At 38.8% G+C, this 18,676-nt stretch overlaps 1 protein-coding gene across 2 annotated transcripts in view; it reads left to right on the top strand.

Moving 5' to 3' along the window:
* The window catches only part of atrn (attractin), a 203,256-nt gene that overhangs the window by 47,166 nt on the left and 137,414 nt on the right, over positions 1 to 18,676 (top strand). For both annotated transcript variants that reach the window (XM_088087328.1, XM_088087329.1), the window contains exons 10-12: positions 2,117 to 2,271; positions 10,494 to 10,578; positions 16,691 to 16,914. In XM_088087328.1, coding sequence (XP_087943454.1) covers positions 2,117 to 2,271; positions 10,494 to 10,578; positions 16,691 to 16,914 — 464 coding nt within the window. The remainder of the gene's footprint in view (positions 1 to 2,116; positions 2,272 to 10,493; positions 10,579 to 16,690; positions 16,915 to 18,676) is intronic.

Below are 18,676 nucleotides of genomic sequence, written 5' to 3'. Positions count from 1 at the left end.
TCACATTTCTGATGGACTTGAAACACATCATTTGTTAGGAGCTCTTCTATCAGAAAAACCTAAAAAAAAAAAAACTGATAAAAAATGCTGATATCTTTTTAAAGTCACTTTATTTGACATGTCTCATTTAAACTTTTGCCAAAAATAAACTGCTTGCACGAACCAGACCAACCGAAATTCAACTGGGAAGCCATGAATGACTCAGCTGAGACCGACGGTCAAAGCACACACACTCAGTGAAACTGTGACTGAGCTGCAGGCGGTTTCCACCGAGGCGAGAGAACAAGGAGGGTTGGAAAAATGCAAATAGAAAATGTAAATTGCGCTGTAGCAAAATAAAAGTTTAAAAAATGTAGTGGCGAGTTGTGTCATGTGTATACCAAATGAGAATAATAGCTCAGGGAAATGTCAGGCACACGGGCCCCTCGCGTTATGAAAATGTGACCCCTGAACAATATTGTCGAGTAGCCCTGCTGTACGGTGTCACTTATTAATGCAGTGTGCTGCTAAAGTAAGGAAATAATAAGATAAGGTATGATTTATGTTCATTTTTCACACTTTGCTTTTTTCTCTAAAGCTGCATAAAACATTCGCCTCCTCAGGTCTCTAAAATGATGCAAACAAAATGTTCACAAATCATAGACGTGCACATTAAGACAAGCATGTTAGGAGGTCCCAAGCTGGAAAAATTTAGGAGCCGGTGATGTACGTAACAGATGTATCACTGCTTATTTATGGTATTATACAATTGCACTGAGTTGAATTTGGTTTTAATTTGCAAAAGTATTTATGCAAAAATGCTTAACTCTTTAATTTTTGCTCAAAGTCTCAAAAAAGAAGACTGCAAAACAACTGAGGATTTTCAGAGTATCAGAACCAGCTGTATTTGCAGTGGTCATTTTCTTAAGATTAAATTAATGGTAGCAAGAAAAAACAAGTTATGCAAAAAGTCATTATATTAAATGACTTTTGAAAACCTTCCTTTTCTGTATTGGCTGCATCACTGTAAACGTCGATAATGAAGTCTGCAGTCTTCACACACACACACACACACACACACACACACACACACACACACACACACACACACACACACACACACACACACACACACACACACACACACAGGCTGATATTCAAGGCCGAACTCTCACTGGATCCGTTTACTTTAATTCCTCTCTGTTTACCACAGAGTTTGCATTTATTAAAAAAAGGTCAAATGTGATATTTCAGTCACTTGGAGGTTTTAAAAATCTAATACAGATATTTACCTGAAGAACAGCTGAAGAGAGACATGTGGTTGGTGAATATACTCAAAAACAGAAACAGGAGAGACCAACTCACAACTTTACGAAGTGGAGACAATAACATTATTCATCAGCTATAAATTAAAACAATTTGCTTCACATTAAGGAAAAATGGATGAACTTTGTAATACCTCATACATCTGATTTTTATTTTATTTTCACAAATCATGGATTATATTGTAAAGAAAAGATTTCTCTCTAACTGTTCATAGTTTTCTTTTTTATTTCATTTTATTTGCTGCTCCGTGTGTGTACCTCTGAAAAGCCCACTGTGGGATGAATGTTTGATGTATGTGCTCTGCAATAAATGACATGTATTTTAACCTGTAATGGTGCAAAATGTTATGTTACTTTTTATGTAAAGACAGCATTTTGTTGTTTTAAAGGGAGGAATTTGTGAATCTATTTTGGAGCTTTGGATGAAGAGTTCTTGTTAGGAAATCTGTTGTAAGAAATTGATGGTCAGCAGGACGTCAATGCATTAATGTTTTCTGCAGAGAAGTTTACAAATATGAGGAAAAAAAACAGCTGCAAACAAAAAGGAGTTTTGCCCTTTTTTTACAAAAACCGCAGCACAATGTGACGGTGTCAGTAGATTGAAAATATATATTTTTTAATCAAATAAGCTTTTGAAACCTGAATCGGAATATTTATAACCTGAATATTTATCATTTTAATAATTTTACATTTAAAATTATGTCACAGGATAAAAGAAAAATAATTTTGTAGCACTTTTTACATTCAGTCATTCCTTATTTGTTTACAGGCACTATATAAATAAAGTTATTATTATTACTGTGTGTTTGCAGGACGGTCCTGAGAGACAGCGGCTTCTTCCGTTACCTCCACACGGCGGTGATAGTGAGCGGCACCATGCTGGTGTTTGGAGGAAACACACACAACGACACGTCCATGAGCCACGGCGCCAAGTGCTTCTCCTCCGACTTCCTGGCCTACAGTCTGGGTCAGTCACACACACACACACACACACACACACACACACACTCTGAACAACAGCGGCTCCTGCAGTCTCTTCTCTCAGCCTCACTCTGGTTTTTCTGCAGAGCATGCATCATCTTTTTCTCTCCTCCGCACCGAGCTGCTTTGCATTCACACAGTCGCACACACTCACACCTGGGAGCTGCTCGGTACAACCGCAGTGTTTTGTTGTCGGACACCGAGCGGCTCCGCTGGAGCAGGAGAAGGTCAAATGTCGCTGCTCGACGTACACGGGCGGTAAAGCACGGCCCCTTTTCATACATATATCGCTCAGAATAATGCGCTCTGAAGTTTTCCATCCGTGTTTTTGTAATATCTTCAGGGAGAACGCACCCGTATGTGACGGTATTTTCCTGGATAGAGGAAGCGAAGCGAGTGTTGAGAACTTATTTTGGATTTCATGGTTTATTTATGTGCATAATAATGCTTTCCTGCGCCGGATCGTTGTCTGGAAAAAGTTGAATCTAAATCGCTGGACTGGAGTTGTGAATAAAGATGTTGTTTTCAATCGAAACTCCAGTCCATCAGTTTGGATTCAGCTGTAGAAATCGTCTCACCTGCATAAGAGAGAGGAACCTTCACGGACACGAAAAAACATTATTTATGCACTTTTCATCTTCGGCTTTTTGTGGTCTGGGTTAGTTCTCATTGTCCCAGCGAGTGGAAATGCTACAGCGTGCAGGTATATTTAAGACAATTTCCACGTTTTTGGCAAGAGTTTCAGGTCCTGTTTCAACATGACAAAAGCCCTCGTGTACGAAAGCAGCTGCATAGAGAAATGGTTCTCCCAGTTTGGTGAGAGAGAATTTGACTGGCCTTCACAGAGTCCTCACCGCAAACCCACGAGACACCAGTGTGGCTCGAAATACAACTAACACACTCACATGTTGTTTTGCATCTCTTGATGCTTCTTTTTGTTATTCCATGTGTCCTTGAGGTTTTTGTGTCTTATTGTTGTTTTGTCTCTTCAAATTCATTTTGTGTCTTTTTGAGATCTTTTTGTGTCTCCTTGAGGTTGTTTTTTATCTCTTCAAGGCCATTTTGTCTTTTTTAGATAATTTTGTGTCTTCTTGTGGTTGTTTTGTGCCTCTTTTTGAGGTCATTTTGTTCTTCTTAAAGGTTATTTTGTGTCTATTTGTAGTCACTTTGCCTTTTTATTTTGGTCCCTGTTGTGTCTCTTTGTTGGCATCTTGCATCTGTTAGAAGTAATTTTTGTCTTTCTGTAGGCATTTTGTGTTTCTTTGAGGTCGTTTTGGATCTTTTTTTAGTCCTTTTCTGTCTTTATTGGTCATTTTGTATCTCTCAGTTGTTATTTTATGTCTCTTTGTAGTTCCTTCTCATCCCTGTGGTCTTTTTGAGTCTCTTTCTCATCAGTATTTGTTAATTTGAGTGCAATTTTTCAGGTGAAGGCTAGGGGGCCGTGGGCTTGTGTCCAAGAGGCCCGCTCAGTAATCCATCCATACTCGGATAATGTCGATTGTCTGTATATTTAGTGATTTCCAGACGTAATGAACTTTATAAGCCTTTTGATTGGCCCCTTCGAGGCTGTGCACCCAACTGGACAAAACACAAAACCATCCCCAAAAGATCCTCAAAACTCCCCCACTCCAGACAAAAGCTGCTGTGAGCAAATTCTAGCATGAAATTCTTCCTAAAATCTGTTATTAGATTGACTGAGCTTTGTGTTCTATTCACATTTGTACCGTGAAGGAAAGTCAGGTCTTTAGGGGGGAAATTGTCACATCCGATTGTGTCGAGCATCCCCTCGAGCTGCAGTTCACATTTGGCTCCCTGAGGGTTTCCCGGTGAAGGTAAATACAAAGTGATCAAAGCTTAATAATAAAGGCACTAACTTGTCAGTGAGGGACTGGCACTGGTTGCTTTGGGGACGTTACCTCGAGTCTCTAATGTTTATTCTTGTGCTCTCCTCTTTGTTCTGCTGAGGTGCCTTTAATCAAGATGCTTAACCTTCAGTCTGTGTAACACAGTCGCTCAGCAGAGAGAGAGAGAATGACACAGAGCGACTCCCGTATGTGTGTCTGCTTTAAGAAAAGGCAGAACGTTTATTTAGTCTATATTTCTACAAGAACCCGCCGCTCAAAAAAGTGTTTTTCTTTTGTTTATGTCCATTAAAATGTCTGATCTTGACTACACTGACTTATATCTGTGCACACTTTGTCGTGCGTTTACATTCCTCTGCTGAAGGGAGTGATGTCTGTGCACTTTCCTAAAATCTGACATTCAAACGTATGCCGGGTAAACTAGATAAGGATCGTCATTAATGTAAAGCCAATCGATTTTCAGGTCTTGAAAGGCTTGATTTCTTTGAAATTTACCCAAAATCTTAAAAAAAGAAATCACTATTTTTTCTTTAAAAAAAAATAAAAAAAATAAAAAAGGCAATTTAAAAAAAGAAAATGTGTGTTTTGAAGGCATGTTTTCTTTAAAAAAAAAAAAAATTAAGTAAATAAATTGCCAAATTTTGGTCTTAAAAAATCGGCCAAAAAAAATTTAATTTAAAAATTAAATGCAAGGCATGTTTAAAAACAATGTGTGTGTGTGATACATAAATTCTCAGTGAGCGAGACAGAGTAGATCTGCTTCTAGCCCCTTATCAGAGTTTAAAAAAAACCCTTATGATATGAGGAAAACCCTGTAAACAAAACATCAATCATAGCAAGTTATTTTTACAAACTGAAGTAAGTGTCTGGAGAGGGACTTTAAATACAACAATCAAAAGTTGGTAGTTGCTGCTTGTAGTTTAGTCTTTTTTGCATTGTGATTATAATCCCATTTAAAGTTCTCTGATAGTCTCTAATAGAAGTTAGCGCAGCTTTGTCAGAAACCATCCCAGCATCCTCATTGTGTTCGCTGCCTGCAAATATTGTTGTAAATTGAGTCGACCTCCTTCCGCAGCGCCGTCTGAAGCTGCTCATTAATGTGAGGCTTCAGTGTGTCGGGATGGGAGGGAGAAATCCCCGCGGGCTGCGAGATGGCCTCAGGACTTTCTGTTTTTCTGTGTCATTACCAAGATGATTGACAGGCAGAGAAATTACAGTCTCAGGGACACAAGCAGCCCCCGTCCCCTCACTCTGCAACCAGCTTTTGTTCATGAGAATTGCATGTTGGGACTGAAACATCCCCAGCAGACGTCTTTCAGCTCATCTGATCGGTGTGAGGAACAGATGACGAGGAAGGCTGCAGCAGCACATGTGGAGGCATCACATGACAGGGTCCGAAAGGTCATGACAAACATGGAAAAGTCATGGAATTTGCAAATAGCAAACACCAGGCCTTGAAAAGTTTTGGAAAATTCATGGAATTTTGTTTCACAAACCTGTATAATGACACATGATGTGTTAAAGGACTGTCAAAAGTTCAAAGATTCAATGTGAATCTTTGTTTTTATAGTTTCTGAAGTTGTGACATATGATGTAATTTTCAGTGATTTTTAAAGAAAAAAAATTGGCAAAAAAAATTTAAAGATAAAAAAAGGTCAACATTTTTAAAGAAAACATGCGAGTTTAGAAGACATGTTTTTTTGTTGTTGTTTTTTTAAATCACCAAAAAAAAAATCACTTTTTTTCTCTTTTAAAAATTTCCAAAAATGTTTACAGACCAAAACGAAAACGTGAGTTTGAGAGGCATGTTCTCTTTAAAAAGTCACCAAAAATTTTGAAGAAAATAAAACTACCAATTTGTTTTTATTTAAAAATTGCCAGAAACTTTCTAGACAAATAAAGATCATTTTTTCTAAGAAAACATGCAGGTTTTGAAGCCATGTTTTCTTTAAAAAAAACACACACACATTTTAAAGAAAGAAAATCATAAAATATATACAAAATACAGTGGGTATTACTCCTCCTTATACGCCAAAATAAAAAAAACATAAGTACCTTTCCGGTGCTGAAATAAATTCTTTGACATGCCTCCCCCTTTTGTACCACCTCCTCCCCTCTCATAAATAATGAACACTCCCTTAGCTATATTTAAATATTCAGTTCTAATTCTGTTCTGAGTTAATTATTTTTTTTAGATAATATCTGTTTTAAAAAATTTAAATAAAAAACCCACATATAGAAATGAAAAAGAACTGACATCGTTGTTTGTGTCAGAGAACGTATGGTCTTGAATATTTGCCTCAAAGTCATGAAAAAGTCCTGGAACTTTGTTGGCAGAAATGTGTATGAACCCTGATTTTATTTTAATTCTCAGCATAGCGTCCCATTTATTCATTTACCTCATGTCTTCGCTAGATTGGCATAATGAGAGTCTCACAGTGGTCACTGCGGGAAACAAATTGTTTTCATGATTTCCCCAGAGAGTTCACATTTAGAAATTAGAAAGTATTGTTGTTTCCCCTCCCTGGTCTCCCACCTCTCTCTCTCTCTCCCTCCTGCCTCTCCTGATCGTCTGTATGATTTTCTAATCGGACAGAAAAGACCAGTGGACTCTGTTTCTCACCCTCGCCCCCCCAGCAGCCAGCTGCAGGGTCAGTGTCAGCAGCAGCCGCCCTGTAATTGTCTGGTAATTACAGCCGAGATGAGCTTTGCGTCCAGGACTAATCGCACCTCCTTAACAAGCTGAACTCAATTAGAGCGTAGAATTTAAGGGCCGTCCGCTGTCCTGACATTGGTAGAAGGTGTTACAATCAATCCCCACACTGAGGGGCAATGCAGCACGCCGCTGCAGTACCTGCGAGCTGCACCAGAGGGCAGCGTCTGCCTGTGAATGCGGCGCTGTGGCAGATGTCACGCTCTCCTCGGGGAGCCCGTGATGACTTGCACCGCATTGTACTGACTGAAGGTGATGTACTGCAGTCACTGTTTCTGCTCCAGCTGCTTTGACTTTCACAGTCACATGCCAAGTTTTTTTTGTTGTTGCTGTTATTTGTTTTATTGAAGGGGCTCATGATGAGTGAACACTGTCACAAACGGCTGCAGCTTCATTTGGAAACAACCACAAAGGACTTTATCACCTTATTCATTCAGTTTCTTTCAACCAGTAAACACTGATTTGATCAACTGGAGGTCAAAACACGTAGACGTCTGGGTTAAAAAATCATTTTTTAAAAAAGTATGCAGTTCCTTTGCCAAAGTATAAGTACTGATACCAAACTGTGACAATACTCATTAACAAATAAACATCCAGCAGTAAAAATGTTACTTGAGTAAAAGTAAGTTTGTATAATCAGTAAGTTTGTGTAATTTAACCCTTTTGAAACCTGATAATTTCTTTGTCACCCTTTACTGTTGTTTTTGCAGGACTTTGCAGGAAATTTCTTGCTAAGTTACTTATATTTTTTCTTGTGTTCTTTAGAGGAACGTGAGCATTTTTCTCAGGATTCAGAGGTTTAATATCAGCAAGTTTGCATAATTTAAACCTTTGAAACCTGAGCAAATTTGCTTAGTTTCTTTCAAAAACATTGTAAGAGGGCAAAGAGCAATTTAACAAAAAATGGCCCAAAAATAAGCAAGAAATTTGTTTACAAAAAAAGTAAAACACAAAGAGAAAATGACCATAAGAAAGTGTAAATATGTGTAATATCTTTTCAAGCTTTTTAGAATATCTATTAATCACCCTCAGTTAATTTTCAGATCTTTTCTTTGTCACCTTTTACTATTTTTTTGCAGGTTATTTCTTGCTAAGTTGCTCATTATGTTTTTTCTTGTGTTCTTGAGAGGAATGTGAGTATTTTTCTTATCATTTTTTTTTATCAATTCTGAATCCAGTACCAAAATCTGTTCATCAAATCTGAATCCTCTCAAATCCCTTATCAAATCTCATTTAGCGTTCAACATTTGCAATTAACAAGCAACCAAAGATTCAGATCTGTTGTCACTTTTTATTGCTGAGAAGCCCGAAACACTTTAACTTCAAAATTTAATGTCAGACCAATCAATGTTCACGACCTGTAGCTACAAGCTGAAAATGAGATGGAGCAGCAGAGGAGATTAACTTTATTTTTCACAAGCTACTTGCTCTAAATTCTGGAGGACCTAATTGAGATTTATTAAGTCCGTGAGCTTAAAATATTGATGTGATAATCATACAAGTATGACTGGACGATTCTGCTAAGATGGATGTGATGCAATCAGCTGGATAATTTGTCCAGCAAAAGCTGACTTTATCTACTGCAGACTAGCAATGCGCTTAAATGATGACTCACTCTTGACTCCACTAAAGTTGTTTAGTTGCCTTTATGGTTTTTGGAGGGTTTGTTTTATGCTCTGTTTTTACTCTCTAGCACTTTGAGATTTCTTTTAAATGAAAAATGCATGACCAATAACTTTTATTTTATTTTATTTTTGTATTTATCAAATTGCCTGAAACACGTAGAAAAATAATATTTTTTTAAAGCTAGGGTAAAATGTCTTGGGGGGAAAAAAAGAAAGAAAAAAATTCTTGGGAAAGCTATATTTCTAATTATCATAATTACATATTTAAAAAAGTAGCACTAAGTTACTAGGGGTGTAACGATCCATCGATCTGCATCGATATATCAATTAGATGAGCAACAAACAGGTAACATCGATGCAAAGTGTGAACATCGATCAATATCGTCCTCTTTCAGGCGCGCTCTTATTTTGAAAGTCTGTGTGACGTCATACAGCGTCCGGCAGATGATGGCGAGCAGCCGAGAGGAAGATGATGAGGAGAAATATGAAGAGGATATATTACTGTTTTTCACTCGGGAATAAAATCATCTGTGTGGAAATGTTTTGTTTTTGGAGAAACTGCGAGTCAGCAGACGGCGCACGTGATATGTAAACAAAAGCCGTAGTGAGGAAACAGGAAGTACCTGCCGGACACTTCACTGACTTCTCGCTAACGTCACCTTAGCTGCTCTGTTTCAGCGATGTTAACTGAGAAAACGAGCATGTAGACTGAAAATGATTTGTTCAGTCGGGAGTTGCAGGGACTTAAACCAGCGGTGAGTAAGTCAAAGCATAAATAATAGTAAATTGGTTAAGTTATGAGTAGAGGCCGCTAAGCTAATTTCTGCACTGTAAAATGCTATAGGCTTATGCTAATAACGTTAGCATGTTGTATATGTGGGACAAATGTGACCTACAAAAGACTTGTTTTATCTATGATCCTCCACAGTTATTATTGGGTTTATACTTTAGTGCAAAGATGTTGTTGTTTACCCACATTTTGAGGATGTTGGGTGAAGTTCGTCTTCAAGTCAGACTTGAAGTTTTAGGAAAAATGATCATGGTTTGAATTACAATGAAAATGTTTTTTTCCAGAAAGTTTTCAAACAGAATGAACCAGTTTGAATTATTATATAAATGTAAATTATTATAAAGGGTTGGCAGCTTCTACTGTCGCTGATTGTGTTAAATCAGCAGATAATATCGGCTCATATATATCACAGGCCCCTAAATCGAATCAAATGGAAATCGTATCGTGGTAGGTTTTGTAATATTGCCAAATATCGTATTGTTGTCCAAAGTATTGATATAATTTCATATGGTGATGAAACCAGTGATTTACATCCCTAAGAATTACTATAATATTGCTTTAATAATTTAAGCACCTTTTCCAAGTTTTATGTGCCTTTTTTTCTTTATGTCTTTTTCTCCCTTTTTTAAATATTAATTTGTTTATTTTTATTTTAAATATTTTTATACTAATTTTGAGGGAATTGTCTTGTACTTTTACTAAATTCTTCCTACCTTTTTGGATCATTTCTTCTTTGCTTAATTGCTCAGTGCCTTCCTCAACTGTTTTTCTAAAGAATTCAAGCCAATTTTAATTTTTTAGGGTTAATTCAGCAAATGTGGCTTTATTTGAGTAAACAGTTATTATAGTTGTAAATTGTTCTTTGCTAATAAATAAGGAGGAGTAATAAAATAATATTATTGAATGAATGCAGCTCGAGCCACTGTGTTATGTTTAGTCACTTCATGAAACTGTACTTTACGTCAGTCTTTTCACATGTCAGAGACTCAGTTTGATGCCTGGCTGCATTTTCTCTGCCTGATTGTTGCTCCTGTAGCTGTCAGGCCCTCAGTGTCTCGGTCAAGGACGCGTTGCAGACCTCCTCGTTGATAGACGCAAGGATATGTGCTTTTAGAGGTCTCGCTAACCGCCTATGGCATGTCAGCTGAAGACATGTATGATTTAATGTGTGGGCGGAGGTCAGTGGTTTGACCTCTCTGTGTCGTCTTTTGATTGCAGCGTGTGATGAGTGGACGGTGTTGCCTCGACCGGACCTTTACCATGACGTCAATCGCTTCGGACACTCGGCAGTCTTCAGTGACAGGTAATCATCCTGCAACACTCGATGAAAATAGAGTGATGCATATTTAATATTTTTAATGTTTGAAGCTTCTGTTGAGGTTTTCAGATGAAGCTTTGAATTAACTCATATTTTAAGATGTCATCACCCTTAAAAACTAGAAAGTCCTCTTACAGAATCCTCACTTTAAATAAAGTGATTAATTGTATTAGTTGAGTGAGTCTTTTTTTAATTAAATCAACTTTCTTTAATGACTAAACGTTATTTGTGGTGCTGTTAAATTACTGCACACCACCGTGTTAACACAGTGCGTGCCTCCCTGTGTGTGCAGCAAACAGGAGAGAAAACAGTTGCTGTTGTTTTTTAAAAGGACAAACACCAACAAATATGCATTGAAGCGTATTTTGTTAGATAAAAACATGTTGTGAATTTGAAAATGTAAATTAAAAAATCTTTTTTTGCCACATTTTAACATTTGGACTTAACCATGCCCTGGACAGGGTGTCAACAGTCTGAAATAAATTCAGCATTTTGAGTATTGAATCATTTTTTAAAAAAATTAACTTAAATTTTGAATTTATGAGATCGTAATTGCCACCAATATTTCACCTAATGAAAGTTTTAATGTTAAAAATCTTCAAATCTACAACTGAATTCTGTCCTTAAATCCAAGAAATGTGAAAAGGGGCAAAAATCCTGGAAAAGTCCTAAAATCCTAAAAAAAAAAAAAAAAAAAAAGGTGCTGAAATTCAAGAAATGTGGAAAAATCATTAAAAAAAAATCATAAAATCATAAAATATGTCCTTAAATCCTAGAATCCCCCAAGCTGTAAACATGTTTATTTCTGCTTTAAAGTTGGGCATTTTAAGGCGGGAGTCTTTGGGGATTGACCTGCTCTCGGAGCCTCAGGTGGCCATTAGTTGCAGTTTTTCGAATTTTTCAGCCGCCGCTCGCTCAGCTCGTTAAATTAGTGCCAAAGAGCACTAAGATATTCTGGAGGCTCCACCAACACTTTATGTTCTTTCATTCCTTTGAATTTGTCACTTAAACGTATAAAAAACATAACCCTCTCTCAAAATAAGGTTGGAAGTATGTATGGGAGAAACCTGCCAGGTTATTGCAGTACATGTATACATATCTTCAGATATTCAGTCCTAACCTGATTTCTCTGAGTAACCTTGTTTCTGGAGTGCATGTAACCCGGGCTGACAGCTTTTATTTCCATCCAGGCCCACTCATATTTAATTATGCACTCGTGGTATTTAAAGAAAATAGAAAATGGAATATATTATACAAACAAACATGTTCAGCACATAACTGCATCTGGGATGTAGTTTTTTTTCCTCCGCACATATGCGTTGCACTTAGTTTGACAACTTGGGGCTTTTCATCTCTTCTAATGGGAAATTACAGTTTTCTAGGTTCCTTCCCTGGTTCTTTTATTCATGATCACTTCTCTGTGCACTTGGGATTTCCAGCGTGCAGATGTGCTCTCTGATTATTACGAGTCGTTTTCTATAAAACCAAATATGTGATCACATAGAACATTTCAGATTGCACGCTTTTGCAATCATTTATTGAAGCTCTGCATGCTGAGTTGACAAAGAGAAAAAATCTTGTGTAAGCCCTCAAAATGTAAACTGCAGCGGCGCGGGGATAAAAGGCAAACATTTACAACCAAGGCCAACTGACAAGAGACAGAAAAAAAACTTGTTACCTTGGAAAATAATCCTTTGTGCGTTCATACATGACATTTCATTATTAGAGTGCGATGTGAATAGATTGTGATGGGGAAGGTGCCGCGACCAGGAGGGATGACTCATCGGTAAGTATTATCTGCACCGCCGGCCGAGCAAGACACAGCGATCCATATTAAATTATACATCCTGTTGAAGAGAGCGCATCAAATATTAACATGAATCACCAGGCCTGTTCGAGTCAATCCTCACTGATGACTGCTGTTCCTCAGGAGCAATTAAGAGTTTGTTCATGCAGTCGTTCATTGATCCAGTTCAGACTCGACGCAATCACAGACTTCACCACTGAATTTAGGGCAGTAATATTAAGGTTAATTTCTGCTTTGGACAGAAAATGTTTTTAGGACATTTACTTTTTACAGTAACCAGTGACATCATTAGGCCTGGGCTCCTGAGAGGAGGCTTAAAGGACCGTTCCTTATTTAGCAGAGGAAGTGGGTGGCTGGTTTTGTTTTGATTGTTCGTTTTTTTTACCCTCCCCAAAGCTTCTGATATTTGGCTTTGAGTGTTTGTACCACATAATGTGCTCAAGGACCTTTGGAAATTACAAAATCAAGATTTTCTGTTTTTACAGTTTCTCATGACAATGAAATGGCTTCATTTTGGCTAATTTTATTGTGGTGAGCCCTCAGGTTTGTAAGTCATATTAAAAAAGAAAAGAAATTGCCAACATTTTTTAAAGGTAAAACAAATGCCAAAAGTTTTGAAAGAGAAAAAAAACTGCAAAATTTATAAAGATAGAAATTACCCAAAATTTTTTTTAAAGAAGTAAGTAAACAATATTTAAAAATCATCAGAAATGTTAAAAGAAAAAAAACTGCAAAATTTATAAAGATAAAAAATTACCCCAAAAAACATTTAAAGAAGAATGTTTAAAAATCATCAAAAATGGAGAAAAATTTAAAGAAAAAAATATCACCCCAAACTTTTTTGTTAGTTTTTTTTTTCAGGAAAAAGAAAAAAACACCAAAAGAGATTTATTAAAAAAAAAAGGTAAAAATCTTTTTAAAAAAATCACCAAAAGGAAAAAAAAATTAAACATGCCATCCTTGAAAATCAACAATGAAATAAATGAAGAAACAAACTTTGAAAATGTTATTCCCTTAACTAAGCCTAAATAAAAAACACTAATCTTAAAGATTTTTTTACATGCCTCCCCTTTTTTGCTGCCTCCTCTCATAAATAACACACAGTCCCTAATAATGATAAAAAGCCCCGCGCACAGAAGTCTGAGCCAAGCCCCCAATGTCCTTAAATCCTAGAAACACCTGACTGTTACACTTTCACAATTAATATTCTGCACAAATGCACTCATCTAAAGTTCACCTAAAGAGGGAAAATACTGACGCTGCAAGAAAATATGGATGAGATGTTCACCCACTCATTTGTGAATAAGTCAAACAAATACAAGACATCACCGGCGCTCCCTCATTGCGTTGGCCTCCACTTGATCCTGGAATTGATTTTTACTCTTTACTTTTGAAGCACCTCACAGTCAGGCTCCAACATAGATTTGTGAGCCTTTCTCCCCCAAATGTACCGACGCTCAACCTCAGATCCTGCTACAAAACTCTGCAATCACCCAGTCAAGACTTTAAATTAAAGAAAGGAGGCGTGCTCTCGCTGTCAGGGTCCCACAAACTCTGGAGCAGTTTTTCCTTTGAAAGTTGTCTCGCCCCCTCAGTGACTTCTTTCAAATCTCATTTTTAGAAACCTGCATTTCTGCAACAAATTTGACAACTTTGACCCTATTTTCCCATGTTTTTGAATATAAGTGACTTTTGGGAAGAACTGTTTTTGAATTTGGTTCTTTATTGAGTGAGAATGTTATACAGCCAGCAGCCACGAAACAGGCTGCAATGTAACCGCTCTGGGCAGTTCACAATTCAGGGGGGTTTCCATTACAGATTTGCGCAAAACTTGAGTGATATTTTGGAAATGTCGATAAAACACAAATGTGAGATGACATTCCAAGAAGCACGGCGATGGATGTTCAAAACATTAGCAGGTTTATTTCAGTTGCAGCCACCACACTAGCCGTCATTATTTTCAATCGAAGGAGATGTAGACGATAGTGGAGTGTAGCGATAATGGAAAGTGGAGCCCCTTCTACGTGGGAGCGGCCACATATGAGGGATTTCTGGGAGCTGATAGTCCACGACTTCACAGATGAATTGTGGATTCAGAACTTCCAGATGATCCCACTCAACTTTCTCAGAGTTATGTCTACAATTCTACAATTCTACAATTTCATTTAGCAGACGCTTTTATCCAAAGCGACGTACAACACAAGCAAGAATTTAGACTTAAGGAAGAAAACCCTTAGTAAGTGCAAAAAGTGCTTCAGGTGTGATTGGTCACAGGTATTGCCATCTAGTTTTTTTGGAAACCAAAGTAATAACCAGTAGCGATCTCAGCATCTGAGATTCAACATACAACATCGCACAACTTTGTCAGTGCTAGATAATCACTAGGTGCTGGGTTTTGGACCATCTGACTTAATCTACCCCAAAGGGCAAAGAGGAGGAGAGTCAGGTTATGTGATGCAATAACAGCTCTTGTAGCTCCTGCTGCATCACGAGGGAGCTGGTTCCTACTGACAAGCACATAGCCATAGCATCATGTGACCTAGAAAAGACTAAAAAGTGTTTCCATTGCTGTTTTGCAAAGATCTGACTTTTTCAAATTGCCTGAAATACCACCTCATATAAGTGTCGAAGCATTTTTCAAATTGCGGTTTTTCCATCAGAACTATTTTCTGTAGGCAATTTTAATTTGTGCAATTTGATGGTTAATGGAAACCCGCCTGCTGACAAAAGCAAGTCCTTTTAGTGGACGTGTATGATGGTGTGAGTGCTCTGAGTGGTTACGTTGCAGCTGGTTTTGCTGCTGCAGTCTGCAGCGCTCTCACTCTGTACTGGTTCATAATTGTTCTTCCCGTGAGTCACTCAGAAGCAAAAGCATCAGAACAGATCCATGTTAAATAATGTGCCCTTCAGGTGGTCTTGCTGTTCGTGTCACTTTTAACGCGTATCATTTTAAAACATCCTGTCATTGTGTCAGCCGTCCTTTGCTTCTCTGTGATAACTCTGGTTATGTAAATGAAAAAGAAAGACAACGGCTCCCCTGCAAGACTCCCACACTCTCCTCCTCCTGATCCCTGCGCTCAGCGGGACGTCCACGGCCAAAAGTTTGAAGTGTGCCCTCGATGATCCGAGGGGACTTTTGATCAGGCTGGTGCAAATTACACATCCACCACTTTCCACCGCTGCCACCAGCACGCACACACAGACGCACACAGACACACACTAATCCCTGCAGCTGAACAGAGGCCAGCGGGGAGAGATGTTCAGAAATGCCCCGTACACAGCATCCAAACACACACACACTCACACACACAGCAGGGGGTCTGTCAGGTCCGTCCACACAGGAAGAGAGCGCTTGTTGGGGATTTAGCAGACTTGTGAGGCGGGTTGAAGCCCAGAGAAGAGGAAGAGCCCTCGGACTAAGCCTCTCTGGCTCTCACTGTGTACAAAAGGTCGAAACTGGCCAGTTCTCTGTTTTCTGCGGGGTAAAATTCGGCTGGTGTTACTCCCCGAATCCCTTACATCTTCTCGCCACTTTTTCCTGAATTCCTCTAACACAGTGATACTCAACTTGAGGCCCACGGGCCAAATCTGGCTCCTGATAGAGTGCTAGGTGGCCGCTTAAACATTTTTTAATTCACAATAAAAATATGTTTTTCACACTGGGAATTGTTTTTGCCAAAGTGCATAAAACAGCATTAAAATAGAGCTTTTTTATTTAAAAAAAAAAAAAAGTACCAGTGGAGGATCCCCCACAACCCCCGAAACAGATCCTAGCTAAACCCCATATTTCCTAAAATTAGGAAATTTTCTAAAATCCTGGAAATGTCTTAAAACCAGATAAACATCCTAAAATCATGTAAATGTTCTAAAATCCTAGAAATATCTAAAAATCCAGTCCAGTCCCAGAGATGTCCTAAAATCTGAGAAATGTCCTAAAACCCTAGAAATGTCCCATGACTCTTGAAATGTCCTACAATCCTAGAAATGTCTCTAAAATATGAGAAATGTCCTAAAATCTGAGAGATGTCCTTATACCTAGAAATGTCCTAAGATCCTTGAAATGTCTCGAAATTCCCAGAAACTTGCTAAAATCTTGGAAATGTTCTAAATCATAGAAAAGTCTTCAGATTTGACGAGTCTTCTAAAATCCTTGAAATGTCTTAAAATGACAGAGATGTCCTAAAATGGGGCTGCTGCGACTGCCCTCTGTCCCCCTGTCATTTTGCATGTCCCCTAAGCACAGCTAGCTGAGTGTCCCTGCTCTGACATCTTTCCTCTCTTGTCTCGCAGTGTGATGTACGTGTTCGGCGGCTTCAACAGCCTGCTGCTCAGCGACGTCCTCATGTACACCTCGCCCAGCTGCGCGGCCTTCTCCAGCGCGGCGTCCTGCAGCCAGGCCTGGCCGGGGATCCACTGCATGTGGAACAGCACTCAGGGGACCTGCCTGCCCTGGGAGAGCGGCGCCGTCGGAGGCGAGCAGCAGCAGCTCCCGGCCTCCTGCACCACACGATCATGTAGGTGACGCCGCCACGGCTTTGAAATCCCGCGCCGTGCTCGTCTGCTGTGTGAAACTAATCCGAGATTATTTTAGATCCTTGCCGTCTTTTCTTGAGTGTCTGCAGAACTCATCTGCATTCACAGCGCTGATGTCCGATGGCATGCATAAACTGGCAGAAACGGCTTGTTTGTCACAGACTGCCAACGCAGTCTTGCACATCAGAGAGCAAAACATGGCAAAAAAAAGAAGTGTCACCGGGGTGTTCTTTTGTGTGCGAGGTTTTGAAATGTAGAGAACGTGGCCTTCATGCGCCTTCAGAAACTGTCCTGCTGTCTCTGTGCGATTACATGCTGAAAACTGGATCAACTCGACCCATCAACGGAGAAAGATGAAGAGCCATTTTGATAATTGTTCGAGTCATTTATCAAACCCAGAATGCGAAACGTTCGCCAGCTGCTTCTGAGGATTTGCTGTTTTCTCAGTTTCATAATGAACATATTTCTGAACTGTTGGTCAGACAAAACAAAACCTTTGAAAATGTCTCTTCTGTAATTGGCATTTTTCAAGATTTTCCGTGGTGGTTTGAAACCGAGTGTGAAGCGAGCGGGATGAGTCAGCACCTCCAAGTCTGAGGTTCTCAGTCCTCCTCTGGTTTTGGGAGAGAATTACTGCGTCAAGAGAAGGAGTTAATGTCTTGCTGTCTTGTTCATGAGCGTTTGTCAGCCCAGGCTTTTATACCAGCGAGGGTTTTCTCCGACTTCGTCCCACATTCCAGAGACATGTGGGTTAATTGGTGAGTCTAAACTGGCTCCAGCCCCCCTGCATCCCTTAAGAGGGAAGAGAGGTATCGAGTGGTTACAGACAATGACTGAATGCATGAATAACATAATACTGAGTAAACTGAACAGTAAGATATGAAGTAAACATAAATAGGCTAAAGATTAATAGTACTTACATATTTCTATTTTTAAAAATAGTTAGTTTCTAAAAATAGTTATTATTAAAAATAATAATTAATAAAAAGAATAACTTTATTATTTTCAAGTAATTTTTAAATTAAATTTAATTAATGTATTCCATTTATTTACATTTTACATTACATACATTTTTCAATTTATTTACAAGTTATTTAAATGAATTGAATGAATGTAATCAATTACAATTAATTCAATACATTTTTAATAGTTTTAGGGGTGAGGAGTACTAATACTTTCATATAGCTTATTGTATACCCCAGTGACATTTCAGGAAGGTTTGAAATATTACATATGTTGATGTGACCTATAAACACATTTCACTACATTTAAAAGTTTGGGGTTTTTTTGCTCAAGATTACATTGTGTCCCAGTTCTCAGGGTCTGTTTCCTTCTGTGTGTGTGTGTGTGTGTGTGTGTGTGTGTGTGTGTGTGCGTGTGCGTGTGCGTGTGTGTGTGCGTGTTTGTGTGTGTGTGTGTTTGTGTGTGAGCGAGAGAGTGTGTGTGTGTGAGATAGGACAGGGAGATGTAATCATCACAGACAGCTCAGCCAGGTCTTTCCGCGTCCCGCTGAGAAGTCTCGGCTGTTTGCTGTTTGCTATTTGTCACGAAAAAATCCGAGTCACCCCCCCCAAAACACGGCCGGTCTCACTTTCTGGTGTCGGCATCTACAGAAGCGCCAGCAGATGCAAACTGCGCCTCAGAATATCCTTCAGCTTCATTTAATACCAGCGAGGCCTCGCTGCTCTGCTGCCGTCTCTCAGAAACTGTGGCCCGGTTTCCTCAGAAAGAGCCTCCTGACCG

This window comes from Plectropomus leopardus, chromosome 14 (assembly GCF_026936395.1).
Source record: "Plectropomus leopardus strain MGB_pleo_1.0 chromosome 14, ASM2693639v1, whole genome shotgun sequence".
Lineage (NCBI taxonomy): Eukaryota > Metazoa > Chordata > Actinopteri > Perciformes > Serranidae > Plectropomus > Plectropomus leopardus.
Note: the sequence above shows the minus strand (reverse complement) of the source record. Positions and strands in the feature narration are given on the sequence as shown.